The sequence below is a fragment of the Melozone crissalis genome, unplaced genomic scaffold (genome assembly GCF_028551555.1).
Source record: "Melozone crissalis strain CALT ecotype California unplaced genomic scaffold, PUWL_Pcris_2 ptg000006l_1, whole genome shotgun sequence".
NCBI classification, from domain to species: domain Eukaryota; kingdom Metazoa; phylum Chordata; class Aves; order Passeriformes; family Passerellidae; genus Melozone; species Melozone crissalis.
The window spans coordinates 5,615,473-5,630,904 of record NW_026535784.1 but is presented as its reverse complement, the minus strand read 5'-3'; the positions used below and the strand labels follow the sequence as shown (position 1 = coordinate 5,630,904).

Sequence of the window (15,432 nt, the reverse complement as noted above, 5' to 3'; positions counted from 1 at the left end):
ATTCAATTAGTCTGAATTATACATCCCACTAGATCACTAACTCCGATGTCACACAACTCAAATATATTTGAAAAGAAATTAACATATTTTAAAATAGTATGTATGGAATTCACAGACACTGCAACCAAAAACCTTCCATACAATTTCTACTTTTCCAAAATGTTTTTTACTTCATAGACAATACTTCAAGTCTGGAAGAAAGCAGATGTCATGCAGATGTTTAAGGTTACACCAACAATTACAAACATGTTGGCCAAGTAGAGCCCATGTGGCACTGCTGCCATGTAGAGCTACTAACACAGGCCTCCACTAAAGAGGAACTGAGAAATCTGGGTTCACTTGAAGTAAGTTTCATATTTTGTCAGGTAGTTCAGCTTGGATGCAAGCTCTGAATGTGAAGTGGTAACCATGCAAGGAGCTGATCCAGTTTAATCCAGCTCCAGAAGGGCTCTCTCAGCACACACAAGGCGGGTACACACACGCTCTTAACAAGACTCCACACATCCTCCTTGCGGCCTTGCATAAGCTGCAGAACCAAACTTCTCAAAAATAAACCAACCACGTAACATTAGCATGACTTGTGCTACATGAATTAAGACAGGAGGTCATCTAAGAAAAAGCCACGCTCAGTAAATATGCTTATAGTGAGTTTTTCTCAGTCCTATACCACTTACTGCTTTTACCAGCATGGGAGGGAACAAAGAAGGGGCACAAGACCAACAGTTGCACAGTTTTTAGGTGCCATAAAGGTCAATGTCTTCTAGTTTAACACCGGTGGGAACTCACTGCAGTACGTACAAAATGGTAGGACTAAGAGTGCAGAATAACTTTCTTGATAAGTAAAAACAATGACAAAGCCACACCAAAACTATAAAACCCACCAACACACAAACAAGGAAATACTGACCTGTGATTATCTTTACAGCCAGCTGGAACAGTTGTACCACACTTAAATAACGCCCCGTTTTGACATAACCACTTGATAATTTCACAAAAGCCTCTACATACAGAAAAACTGTGTATGTACAGCATTTCTGTACACTCAGAGGAACTATTCCAATCTCTGGGACATCCTACAAAAATGCATTAACAAACACAAATAGCTCGATATATTTTTAAAAACATGATTATAATGATCCTACAGACAGGAAGTAAAATTTGAATAATAAACGCTTGTTTTGTTAGCTGAGAAAAATGAGTCAAACTCTAGGGGCTAAAAACTGAAGCTGTACAAGTTTACCTTAAAAAGGCAAGTTCTGCAAAGGCTGTTTGTCAGTCAATATTAACTGCCATATTAGACTTAGAGTTATCATAACCTTTGAGAACTGAAGGATTTCTCCTAGATAAATAGTCCAAAACAACGCTGATGGACTTAAGCAATTGTTTAATTCACGGAAGTCTCCTGCGGTCCATAAAGAAGGCCAAATAAACACTGCATTTCTTTGTACTCCTTGAAACTTCAAAAATTTACTTTTAAGAGCTGCCTGCCTTTCCTCCCCCTCCTGCGCCACTAGAGAAGAAAAGATTATGCGTAAAGAAAGCTCTAAAGTAACGCTGAATTTAAGGACAGAACCAGTGCATTGTCTGTCTTCCTGTGCTTACATTAACCTCAACAAAAAATAAGCTGAAGCGCGAGCAGCACAGTCCTAAAACTTCAACATTCGTAAGACTAAGAAAAAAATAAACACACCCTTGCCCTCTACCTCAAAACCCAGCTCACCATCGACTCTTACTTCAAGCCAAGCACAGCAGCGAGGGTAACCGGGTGAAAGCCGTTAACAAAGGAACAACGCAGGCACCAGCAGCACGGGCTGCACCAACCTCGTGCTCACCTCTAGGCCCGCGTTTGCCAGACCCTTTAAGCCAAAGAATAGGTAAACAAATACAAAGGAAGTGGGGACAAGGAGTGGGAAGGGCGAGCACAAATATGAAGGCGAAGCGCCGCAAACAAAGCGTGGCGCGGGGCCGCGGGCCCAGCAGCGCGCCCCCCCCCCCCCCCCCCCCCACGGGCGCCCAGCCCAGCCCCGTGCCCCGGCAGCCGGGCCGGCGCCTTCCTCCCTCCCTCCCTCCCTCCCTGCCTGCCCCCTCCCGGCGCCGCCGCACGAGGCTCTCCCTCCCTCCCTCCCGCTCCGCCGCCATCCGCCCCCCCGAGGGGCCCGCCCGCCGGGCCAGGCCCAGCGCCCCGGGGAGCCGCGACACCTCGGGGCCTGCTCGGCCTCTCCCTGCCTCGCATGGCGGTCGCCCCGCGCCCCGGAGAGCTCCAGCCCCGGAAGGCCGGCCGGAGCCAGGGAGGGGGCGCGGATGGAGCGGGAGCCGCCGCGATCCCCCCCCACCCGCCCCGGGCCGCGACGCCCGCGCCGCCCCTCACCCGTCGGTGGTGCGTTTCTTGCTGGAGCTGTAATCGTCGCCCAGATCGAGGCGGTGGCGCTTGGACATGGCGATGGCGGTCGGTCGGTCTGGCTGGCGGTCGGTCCGTTCGGGTGCGGCGGGCGCGCTGCGCTCCCTCCCCGAGCGGCGGCACGGCGAGGCACGGCCGACAAAATGGCGGCCGGAAGGAAGCGCCGGGAGCGCGCGAGGCGCTGGCGCGCGGGCCCGTTGGCCAAAGCCTCCCCTGGGCGCGAGCCCCGCCCGCCGCGCGCGCGCGCTCCCGCGGCGGCACAAGGTGGGAGGGACAGGGTCGGTGGATCACAGGGTCGGTGGATCACGGCGTCGCCGGGCTGGGAAAGGGCCCTGAGATCATCCAGTGCAAGCGTCCGCCCAGCACTACCGCCGTAACCACTCAGTCACATCACCCGGGGCCAGATCCACACACCTCGACCACCTCCGGGGATGGTGACTCCACCACCTCCCTGGGCCGCTTATTTCAGTGCATGAGCACCCCCACACTGAAAGATTTTTTTCTAATATCTAATCTGAATCTCCCTCGTCTCAGCTTGAGTCGATTTCCTCCGGCCGAATCGCTGCAGGCCCAGCAGGAGAGACCAGATCCCCCCTGGCTGCAGCCTCCTGTAGGCAGCCGTGAGGCTCCCCCTGAGGCTCCTCAGGGCAGAAGAGCCCCAGCTCCCGGGCCGTTCCTCACAAGACATGGCTTCCAGACCTTTCACAAGCCCTCTGCCCTTCTCTGATCACGCTCCAGCACCTCACACAGTGCTCACTCCCTGTCCCTCCAGTCCTGCTCGAGGTTACACCCTTTGCTCAGCTACTGCACTGAGCACAGGCTCCTGCTGCCTGGCTCTTGGAGCAAGGGTGCACTCACAAACATGAAAATAGTCAGGAGACATCACCTAGCAGCAGTGACCTGCTCCACAAGTACAGCCAGCTCAGCAAGTGGGGCTTTGTCCATAGTTTCCAGTTTCAAAGATTTGTTGGAATTACTTCAATATAGTTATTAAAATATTTAATGTAGACAAATCTATAGGTTATTTTCTTTAATAGAAGAACATTTCTCTCCCTAGTTTTAGATAACATAACAAAATGGCACACACAGCTCTACTGGAGTTCTAGATGTTAGTGTAATAAAAATAAGATTTTTCTTCTTAGAGTTATCAACCAAAATAAATATTTCTGGAAACTGGAGTTTGAACTTTTCCTGTGAATCTGGAAGTAATTTGTAAAGTTATACTACAAAAAACACTGGAATATCTATGTCAGAGTTTTCCAGAGGATAAACAATACAGAGTAATTCTCTCTATCCTAAATATCAAACTTACTTATTATGCTGTGGTAGTCTACACAGAGCTGCATTGGCTGAATGCAGGTAAGGGAAGACTTTCTGCATATCTTTCCAAGTGAGTTTTAAATTATGTCTATCTTAAACAAAAGCAAGTGTACATTGAAATAGAGTACTTGAATAGGACACATTTAAGAGGGGAAAAATAGTGGCTAGGTCTCCCTGGAAAGTGGGAAGAATGGGAAGAATATAAAAGCATTACATGCATTAGTTGGGATGAGGAGCTAGTGCTGGCAGGTTCTGAGAAGGCTGCAAGGGTGCAACAATGGGAGCATGGAGAGCTCTGCAGCTCTGTTTCAGGTCTTTATTTCTCCTCCCTGTGCACACCAGCATAAATATACTTATGGTCTTGCTCTAGCTTACTCTATGGCAAATATCAGGGAATTTTCTTCTTTAGGAGGTAAGAAAAAAGCAGGTGTCTCAGCTGGTATGAAATCTGAGGCTACAGCTCAGCAACAAATGCAGAAAAGAGGGGAAGAAGATTGTGTGCTAGATGGGGTGAACAACTACTTATGTGCTATGCCCCAGGCATATCCCACAAACCAGTTCACTCTGTTAATAATTGTTAGCTTCCCAAACTTCTCAACTCATCCTCCATGCAACTGTGCTTTGAGCTATCTGACTGCATAATAACTGATCTGGTCCCACCCCAAAGGGTTTACAACATAAGAACTTCCTCCTGAAAGCACACACATGCCTTATTTTGCTAATGCAAATAATCCTTTTAACTTCAAAGGGATTAACAAGGAAGGAGTAGCAAAACTAAGCATGTAGGTAAGTGTTTGCAGGATCACTGCCTAACTATAAGATGAGACAAGAGAAAAAAAGACTGGTAAGCACAAATTGACATAATGGCAAAGTGATAAGCATTACGTCAAAAGCCTAAAGGATGAAAGCAATATGTAAAATAGGGCACATTTAAGCATATTTTCTGCCTTTTCAAATGCATTTGTTAAGAAAGAGGTTTTTGTTTCCCCCCCAAGGTCTTTTATATCCATCAACAGAAGTAAAAATCTTGAGGTACTGAAACAGAGCCCATTTGTATGAGCTTGCATCTAACTATCCAGTCTTCTACCCTCTGTTTCTTGCTGCAGCGTGATGGGAGGTGCAGGTTGGAGACAGAGATGACACACACTCAGATGGTCCTTGTGACAAACAGCCTCGAGTTTATCCCACAGCTCCTTTAGAGGAGCTCCAATTTCCCTGGCTTACACATGTCATTCAGTGAGGTCTTAGCACCATGCAGCTCTCTGGCCAATGATACATCTGCATTTTGGGCTGAATGACATTGGCTGAGGGTCCCTGTGTAGATTTGAATCCAACCTATCCTTGCCCACCCAGGGACTGTAATGCTACATCCTACCCTAGTTTTAAAATCACTGGTATCAAAATCCTGTTAGCCAACTTTCAGTGAATATTTCTTTACATTTGGCATGGGCATATTTATTATGCTGTTGGGGTTGAAAGGAGCATTAACACTTAAAACTGAAACAATGGCTTAGGGGAATAACATCATGTCTGTTTTTTTCCTGATTGTGCATTGCCTTCTCTCTTAAAGGATAAGCATGGGTCTCAGACCAGCTGTGATTCAGAGACCCTGGAACCTGGGTGGTGTGAGGTTTCTGACAAAGAAGTCTAATGTCACAGTGTTACAGTTTAGGTTATTATTGCCTGAGGCTAATTGCTTCACCCCTTTCTAGAGATTACAGAGTCTGTAAAGCACATGAGATCTATCCAGGCCAGCTTCTTAGGCAAAACTCACCTTCTTCACTGGCTTAAGCTCTAACAGGGGATGGTGAAGAGAAACCACAAACCTCTGTTGCAATGGAAGCCATAATACTGAGCAGAGTGTTAAGACAGACAGCTAAGAAAGGTTAAATCTTCTGAAAGTTGTGTGTTAGAGCTCTAAAACCTGTGTAGTATGTATTTCTTTCTTGATATAGCTAGTAGAGGACCCTAAATTAGAGCCTAAGTATGCTCCCAATGCCATGGACACACTTGTGCTGCCACTTTTTAAAATAATTTCCTTTCTAAAAACATGTAACTCCTAATTTTTAATAGATATACAAAACTTTTTATTATATTTTAAATATATAATTTAAAATATAATAAAATTTATTTTGCAGGATTTTTTATATATTTTAAAAAATCCTGCAAAAAATTTAAACATTAAAATTAAATTCTTATTATAATTAGTATTGCAATCACAAAATCTCATGTATGTATATAAAAATGGCTAATACCCCTAGAAAATCATCCAGGAGTCTTAAATGCAAATGTGACAAGCTCTCATTCTATCCTCCCCCACCAAGCCCATGTGAATAAATGGATATTATCCTCATGTTCTGTCATATCATCAGGGAAAGAATCCTTGAGACAAGAACCCACAATCAGAGCATGTTTAAAAAGTCAGACTTCCACATCGTTCAAATTAAAAATATGAAGATGAATACATCAACTGATCTCAATTTCTGCAGTGAAGAAAAGAGGCAGCTTCTCTATAATTACAGAAGCTAAACTTTGCAACACTTCAAGTATATATAAATCAGGACTGAATTGCTCTGGGAAGTGTGCTGTAGGAAGACAGCATGGCAACAGCACTATTGCAGTGACAGCAAACTTTATCAGCCATACAGACACACTTCTGAATTTTGTGAGTGGTTATTACATATTATCCCATATAGAACACACCACTGTGACTGAATCTGCAGGTCAGAAAGGTCTGAATAATTTCAGTAAAGTTTCATAAAGAAGAAGAAAAAGAGAGAGAGAGCAAGAGAAAGATTGCAGCCTTTCTATCTACTAGAACATTAACTAGAGTAAAAAATCACTTTTTAAAACAAGCCCCATTCTGTAGAAGGAAACATATTGTAGACAACCAGCTGCTATTCTGAGCCCCTCAATCACCTGTTAAGACCTTATGATCACCTTTAATCCCCTCACAGAAACCCTGCAAGAGCAGGTATTCATTATGTTCTTTGACTAGAAATCAAAGAAATAGTGTAAAAGCAAACCATCACCCCAAGTAAATTAAATTATATGTCTAATTTATATGAGTTACACAGAGTTCACACATTGTTCTCATAACTTCCAGGTCTTCATGGTTAAAGTGGCATTGTTTAATGCCTTCTGCATTTGGAAACATCTGAAACTAAAGGCTAAAATGTTGCATGTGAAGGCAGTTTATCTTTTAAATTCCTTAAAATCTATGCCAAGTCTGAAATCTTGTGAGAAGATTCCTAAATATAAGTTGTTTTTAGGAATTAGTAGCTATTTCACAAAGAACTGTTTAAAGGCAGAGAAGATCACAATTTCAAGCATACTGTTTAATCTTGTGCTAGAATATGAAAAGAAAAACCAATGCAAGTTTTTCAGCTGGCACTTCTTTTGCAAAGGTCTGATTCTTTCTTGTATTTTCTTTACAAATTTGTCACATTTTTAATTGAATTTGTGTTGAATACAATGATCTCCTTATTCCCTATTACATTAGCTCCTTAAGACTATTTTTTAAAAAGTTGTCTTTAATACAATTTGTAAATATTATTTTATATATAGCAATGTAATAACATAATGCAATGTTTTACAATATGTAAAACATTCATATTTATGCCTAAGATTAGCCATGCTGGAACTACCAGTAGTACCCGTTCACTCTGAGCATGTGCTAAATTATTAGGAAATTTATATGCTTAGTTCCTGCTATCTATATAGAGCTTTCACAGTTTCAACAAGCTAAGATTACAAAAAAGCTAATGAGCAGTGAGACAGATGATCTAACAATGTGTGCCTCATGGGCTACTAACATCTAAAGTGGTAAATGCTAATCCTTATTTTCAAAATTAGTTCCAGACTAAATTGCAAAATAATAGCCACAAAAATTAAGCCCACTAAAAATCCATCATGTACTGGAACTGATCTGTAACAAACCCTAAACATTAACAGTCATACCTTAACCCAGCTGGGTGCAATTTTTAACAAATGGCCTTTCTTATTCTTTCCCCATATGATGAAGTCTTTTTCTTCCAACTGTATGAAAAGTCCACTTGCAGAAAAATCCTCAGCAGCAGATGAAAACACTAAAAGTGCACTTAAACTTCTGTGGCTGTGTAACCTTCTTCTTTACAGCTTCTTATCATAAACCCCCAGCCTTGCAGAAGCGAGGTTATTTTATTAGTGTGCATCATTTTTCTACTGCCAGCTCCAATGTGGGAGTAAGAGCCTTAGTATCATCTCAAAACCAGTGTAAGTGTCCTAAAGAAGCTGAAAGAAGACACTGAGATTTTGGAGGGAACATGGGCATTAATAAACTGTCACCCTGTGAATGTAATGATGTTGTCTCTAATGAGCAAGGCTGTTCCCAAAGGCAAAGGAGAAGGTGCTGCTAGAGCTGCTCCTTGTAAACATGAAAGAACCAACACAATGCCCTGGTGAGTGATCTTTGTGGATAGAGCAACTTGGTCTCTCAGCTGAAAAAACAGAGAATGCTATACCTGCAGCATTTATTAAAATTATGGCAGCCGTATCTAGGTTGAAACAAGAACTGCCTTATGTGCCCTTAGGCTTATTTTTGTAATTAGAGTAGTGGTGACCTTGTCTTCTACATATTGTGCCTTTGCAAAGGTGAGCTGTGTGTTTGGCCTCTTTCTTGTCTTGTAACTGGGCCTGACATAGGCACACAGGACAGCTGATTTATGCATATACAGCTTGGATTTATTATGTAAGTGCTGCTTCCTGCCCAGATCTGGAAAGTACCAGGAAAGAGGAAGGTGGGGAACATGCTGTCACCAAAGTCCTGCTCAGACTCTTTGGGCCTGGACTGCAGAGCAGATAATTTGTTCTGAATGCAGCACCTTGCTTCCAGACTTCATTTTCTTGGGTCCCATCTTGATCATCAGTGAACATGTCCATATTGTAGGAGATTCTCCAGAAAAGAGAATGGCTGGGACTCATCTGTTTCTTGGATATTATTCAGAGTACGTGGCCAAAATAAAGCCATGCTGACTTAAACTTAGTTTTGCATTCCATGAATGTGAAATATCTCTCTGTTGTGTATAGCCTCCTGTAGCATCATGTGTAGTATTTTCATGCACTGTATGAATGTGAAATGCCACTGTGACAGCAGCACTTTACTATTACTGTAATCAGAAGAGAGGTAGAATTAAGGGTATCACAGGTAAAGAAGTGATTTCTTCTGCAACTTAAACATTTTATTTAAAGTACCTTTATCTATGCAACTGTACATGCAATATCTAACACACAGACCATTCTTGTGTTGTATTTAACATGCAGCAGGTAGCTCCCTGAGTAAATGAGGCTTTTCAAAATTGTGCTGTAGCATGACCTAAGCAGTGCCTGACCTTCCTGATGCTGACTGCCCTGCAGTACCCTCTCCCTCACTATGGCATAGTTGTTTGGATAATAATGCAGTGCATCAGGCTGTGAAACTTGATATGGCTAAAAGAACAACCTAGCAACAACAACATAAGTTTCTTAACCTGTTTGGTTTCCCAACAAGGACAACAGATGGAGCATGGAGACACAGCCAAGCAACTGGAGACAGGATACTGTCAACTGCCAGAACACCTAAAAAAGTCCATGACATAGCAGTCTGACAGTGCTCATAGTGAATAAAGTTCTCTTGAATATGTCTTTGGAGAATCAGGACCAAAGAGTTGTAATGACAATTTCTTTGTAAAAGCAGTTTTTTAGTATGCATTTTTACATACCAGATGACCAATCATACATTAAAGTGACATCTTCCTTGATTTGGATACATTTACATGAATCAGATTAGCTCCTCTCATTCAGCATTTTTTGCAGAAATAGTCATATATTTGACATTAGCTTAATCTTTCACAGATTTCAGTGGAAACTAATTAATAAATGCAAGCAAATTTATGCTGTAGAATCCTGGAGAATTTAATTTCCTTTAAAAGAAGGCAGTGCTGCTTAGCACCTTGTGTGGGAGAGTGATGGGGTAAGGACTGAATCTTCAGTACAAATGCCCTCTGAAAAGTGTTCAGATTCTATGAAAAGCACACAGTGAAACATGTTGATCTGGGAACAGCAAAGTAGAAAAAAAAATTTCAAATCCTCCAAGAAATAGCTAAAACACTGTGGACCTTGTAGAGAATTTTAAAACGAATGAGACTATATGTACTCATCCTTTTAACAGTGTATCTATTTGGACACTCAAAAAACCCCTAAAATAAACAGAATAAGAACAAGACTGTCCATTGATAGATATTCATACAGAAGAAAGCTCTAATATCCCTCCTACACATCCTTTATCTCTAAAGTTCTCCCATAGGTGTAGTTTTTATAAGCTTTTTGATCTACTTTTGTCAAATGAACTGCATTAACAAAGACCTGCTTTTTGCATTGGTTCAAGTTAACCTTTCTAATCTGGACAGAAATGACTTAGGGAATACTTACATAAATTGCTTTCTTGGAAGATTATGGTAGCAGGAAAGTATTAACAGTCCAGCAGAGGGACATTGCTAGGGAGCTGATGGTAATAATGTCTTCTAATCCCCAGGATGGATCTAGGAGAGGTCTGCTGCTTTGTGATTTATGAATAACACTGCACAACAACCGGTATGGATTCTGCAGGTGGTCTGCTGTAGCTTTATTTGTGACCACAGCATCTACTGTCTCTATTGTGATTGAGAGTAAATGTCACCCTGGTTTAATGCCATGGTGATTAATACTTTTGAATGAAAATGTTCTCAGTAACTAATACAAAGAAATAGCTAAAAGACATGTCCATAATCTGCTTTTTCATATCTTAAAAAGAAATCACATTCCTGTGCTAATTCCACAATAGATAAGACTGAGATTGGTGTCACTGCTTGCAAAAACTTCTGCTGACTTGATCCAAAAATTGTGCTATTTCATAGGGTCAGTATGTGAAATCCTAATTTATTTCAGCAGGAAGTTGTAGTTTGTCCTATGCACACTTGCATTCACAAAATCATCCAGTTCTGCTCATGACTATCATCTGGATGCTCCCTGGAGAAACACCACTTCTCTAGGTCTATCTCAGTTCCAACATTGTGCTCCCCCACAGGGAAGGAAAAGGAGCAAAGTGTATAAAAAGATGAGAATGCCAAGGGAAAAAACAGCAGTGGCTAACAGAGAGAAGAACATAAGAGCTGACAGGGACAAGAGAAAGAGCAGCAGAAACAGGAGAAAGAAGAAAAATGCAGCTTCTCAGCCTCTTCTCGGACTTTATACAGGGATAAAGATTTAAAGTGAAGACAAAGAGTCACAGGAAGTAATATTGAAAGACAAATCACTTAAGGAAAAGGAAAACTATCACCTTTTTTTGGCTTAAGGCCCCCTGTCAAGCATTTAATGTAGAAGCTTGTGTGTCTTCACCAGCATACTGGTATGAAATTGCAAACCTCAGACCCATTTCCTTTCCACTGTTCCTCTGTTATCCTAGGGTTCTGAAATGCATTTAGCTGGTGGCTTCTGCCTGTCCTCAGCAGTCCTCCAGTCTGCTGAATGCACAGGCTTGCACAGGCTGCGTAGGTACACCCACAAACCAACATTTACTTTCAATTACAAGTAATTTGCAGGCTACCAACTCTAAATGACAAAGGAGGGAGGAGCAGAGTTAATATTTCATTGGAGGGAAAAGAAGAACATAGAACAAATTTAGAAAGAAGGTTGCAGATGAAACTTTGGTCAGGGAAAGAGCAAAGTGGCCATATGTTCTAGGTACAGTAGCACAGATCTCCCAGGAGATGAGCCCAGATGCTATGTGGAATGCAGCTCTGACTTTGTCATTGAGGCAAGTGAGAATATGAAAGAAAGAAGAAACAGGAAAAGAAAGATTCCTAGTCTTAAATGCCACCTAAATCTAATTACCCTAAGCTGAGGCAAGATCAGAAAGTGTTAGCCTAAGCTCTGACCTTGCTGTTCAATGAATGCAGCTTTCTGAGTTTCATCATATTTTCTTTTGAAATGCCTGTGATTCAATAGATGCCAGGCTGCAGTAATGCTGCTCTTGGTGTTCCTTCCTTCCTGCCCATTTCTCAGTGTGGTGTGTCACACTGAGCTGCTGCACTGTGTTTTTTTATTTCTTCCATCAGCTTTCATCTCAATTCAAACAGATCAGCTGCTGTTGTCAGCAGCTCCATAAACCAGGTCTGTGCTGGAATATTACAAGCACTTCTAATTATGAATAGGAGATAAGTAGGGGTTTCTTTATCACTTATTACACTAGTTTTGTACCTTTGAGATTAAGTCTCCCTCCCAGCATGCATTTTGTATTTCTGGATATGTCTTCAGTGAGAGAAATACATTAAAAAAATTGCCACATAATTAAATTTAGGTCTTGCAACCAACATTACAAACTGCCCTTCTTACAAAAAAAAACAAACAAAATCTACCCAAACGTTTAGCTCTTTCTCACCCCATCAAAGAAGTTATTGAGGAAAATGAAAACCAGACTTTATATTTTCTCAATAGTTATTTTAAATATGCTCAACTGGTAGTGCCTTGGCCTGCAAATTGGCTTTGTTACCTTATTTTCTTAGCTTAGAGGAGAACTGTGGACAATATATTCATGGTACCAGGTAGACTTCCTACAGGAATGATCCTCCTGAAAGTGTAAGCAGCCCAAGTACAGTTAAGAAGCAAAACCAACACAATACTAAAAGTTATGGATTCCACAATAGTTCTCTAAGAACTAAAAGTTTGTACAAGTCTTAATACAGGAAAACCACTGCAGGAACTCATCAGGTAACAGTATTAAATAGTACCAATTTCCTAAGCCAGCTGTGAAAAGGGAAAATGTGATTCATTCAGACACTGTCAGTGAGGAGCACTGGCCAGGCCATATCTGCAGTCTGTGTCCAGCTCTGAAGGGCAAGCGGACAAAGTAGAGAGGATCCATCTGAGGGTCACCAAGACAGTTGTGGCATCAAGAAGGAGTGGTCAGCCATTGGGAATGAGGGCTTGTTCACTCTGCCCAGGAAGAGCTAAGCAGTAATCTATTAGCAGCCTACCACACTTGAAGGGGAGTCACCAAGGTGATGAAGCAAAACTCTCCTCTATATTTACAGCCAGTGTAACAAGGATCTCAGCTAGGGAGGTTTGGACTTGGCCAGGAGGACCCTGCAGCACTGGAGCACATTCATACCGTTATTTCCCTAGGGAGAAGTGAAATCCATCCTCAGGCTTTTCAAGACTTACATGGATAAAGCCACAGTTAACCTAATCTAGCACTGGCAAGAGTCCCGAGTCACACAGGAGGTTAGACCAGATGATGTCCAAAGGTCCCTTCTGACCAATATTTTTATGACTCTGTGAACTAAAAATAAAACAAAAAGTCAGGACTGCTTCAAGATCAGTTCAGTCATGGCAAAGTAAATTAAGCAGCATCATCGAATTATTGCTTGGCTGGTGTCACTGACATTTGTGGGGAAGTAACTATATTTGAATTGCATAATTCAGAATCTTCAATGGCAGTTTCAGTAAGAGTTCTAGTAATGTAAAGTACATGGATTTTAAATCACATTACCCTTTCAACTCTAGAGATGTAAATTGCTGAGGAGTACTACTGGATAACTTACATCAGAGATGTCCAGGCCAAGTTTCACTTTTACAGGAACTGCATTCTTGATCAGTTTTATCATGCCAGCATGGTTTCTTAGAGCTAAATTTATTTTTAAACAAAAGCACTGAGCAGATTGAAAAATTTATGTCCTTCTAAAAACAAGGCTTTCCAAAGAAATTCTCCATAAGTGAACAGAAAGGAAAAAGCAGCCAAGGGGAAAAAAAAAGAAAAACCCTGATTAATGATATTTGCTTGTTCTAGGATATGATCAAACAGGCCAGCACTAGTCAGTGATAAAAGAAGGCAAAGTGCTGTGCAGACTGCTATATTCATCTGCTTAAAATTCACATGGTCTGAGTTCTAGAATAATTTGCTCCACACCATCTGGCAGACATAAGAAGTGTGAATATATAGTGAGGGGAGGCCAGGAGGAAATTTTCTGCCTTTCAGTAGCATGTAGAAATACTGTATTGAGGTTTGCAACTTATGTTCAATACATTAAATGCACAGGTAAACTGTAAACAATCCAACAAATCCTCATTTTTAAAACACTTAGAAACAAACTTACTACAGTAGTATAGTAGCACTCTTTGTAGCTATTTAGGCTCAGAATATACCACAAACCATGAAATGCAATGAAGCAAGTCAGTACAAGTATTACTCAGTGGTCAGTATTAATTGTACAATATCATCTATGCCCAATCCAGAGAGTATAACTGTTGTAGCTCTCAGCTAAACCTCTTAACTTCACTTTTAAGCTCAGATTTCAAAAATTTCTGCTTGCAACAGCAAAAATCTTCTGTGTGGGTCAAGGAGACACCAGAGAAGAAAATACTACTGGTAGATTGAAGCTGCTGTGGGATAGAGATATGTAGAATGAACATGCAGGAAGGAAATATGAAAGCCGCTTTCCTAAATGTGTTTCTACATTGTCACTCCAGAGAGCATACTATTCTCATACATTTTACTTTCATAGTTTGCTGTGCAGGCTGGGTAGTTTTTTCCAGTTTTGCATAAGGACCAAACTGCTTTCAGCCAAAATGATGGCTGTTTAACCAAGGTATACAATTTTTCCATTGGATATTTTTTTACAATGCAGAAACAATGTTATTGCTATATTTTTAATTATAATGATTTTGTGACTGTGTGCAAGTTTATTCCCAAATAATAGAATGTCAGTTATCAGAGTGAGCAGTTCCCAAAGTTTGTCCTGTCCTTTAGTCACCAAGGAATTCTTAGAGAGCACAGAAGCTCATATTGCATATGGATATGTACCTGTTGTTCTCAAATTTGTGCTTAAAAACCTGTAGCTAATAAGACAGAGAGGAGCAGCTGAGTTGCAGATTTCTCTAACGCGAAGTGTCTGTGACAGTGAGATCCTGACAGATGGGCTCAAGAGGATTCATTTGGGACAATTTTGGATGTTCCTGGTCTGCCAACTTTTCCATCCTATCTAGGAGGCTGTTTCTATCCCATGGGAGCCCCCTGTATGCCTCTGCCACCATCTGCCCCAGGTGTATTGTAGCTGCTGTTCTGACTATGGCACCTCCCACCCTGCTCTGTCTGCCCTTGGAGTATAACTACAGCAGTGTAAGGAGGGGAACAGGCTCAGCTAGGTATCCTGACAAAAGCTAGGTATCCTGAATCCCCTAGCAGACAGCTTTAAGGATTCCATCCTCCACAAATCCAAAAATTTGGAATAAAATGTATTAATTCTGTCATTATATCAATACAAGCTTATTGGCTGACTGTATGCTGTCACATTACAAAAAGCAAGAGTTAACCCTTATAAACATCTGTGTCCCAAGGGTGCTGCTCAGCTCCACATCTCAGGTGACCAGAGTGTTTCTGCTTCCCCAGGCTGCTGCCAGGGGTATTTAATTACAGTGATACTGCTATCCCAGTGCTATTACAGCACAGCAAGGCAGTCATAAAGGCTGAGAAAGCATTCTCCTTCCAAGCTTCTGATGTTAAGTGGCTTATAAAGTTTCCAAAACGTGACCTTTAGAGCTGAAATTTATTATGCTTGCATTATACCCAAGACAAATTTAATTAGGCAGTTTAGAAGAAAACCTGTTTACCAAATGTTAAGTCATCTACATGGTAAAGAAGTTTTTTTTAATTGCTAAAATAA

At 41.5% G+C, this 15,432-nt stretch overlaps 1 protein-coding gene across 1 annotated transcript in view; it reads right to left on the bottom strand.

The window, feature by feature from the left end:
* Positions 1-2,540, bottom strand: part of DHX15 (DEAH-box helicase 15) — a 45,674-nt gene extending 43,134 nt beyond the window's left edge. The window contains exon 1 of the mRNA XM_054296060.1: positions 2,369-2,540. Within this exon, the coding sequence (XP_054152035.1) occupies positions 2,369-2,436 (68 nt within the window). The 5' untranslated portion in view covers positions 2,437-2,540. The remainder of the gene's footprint in view (positions 1-2,368) is intronic.
* Positions 2,541-15,432: the final 12,892 nt, after the last annotated feature.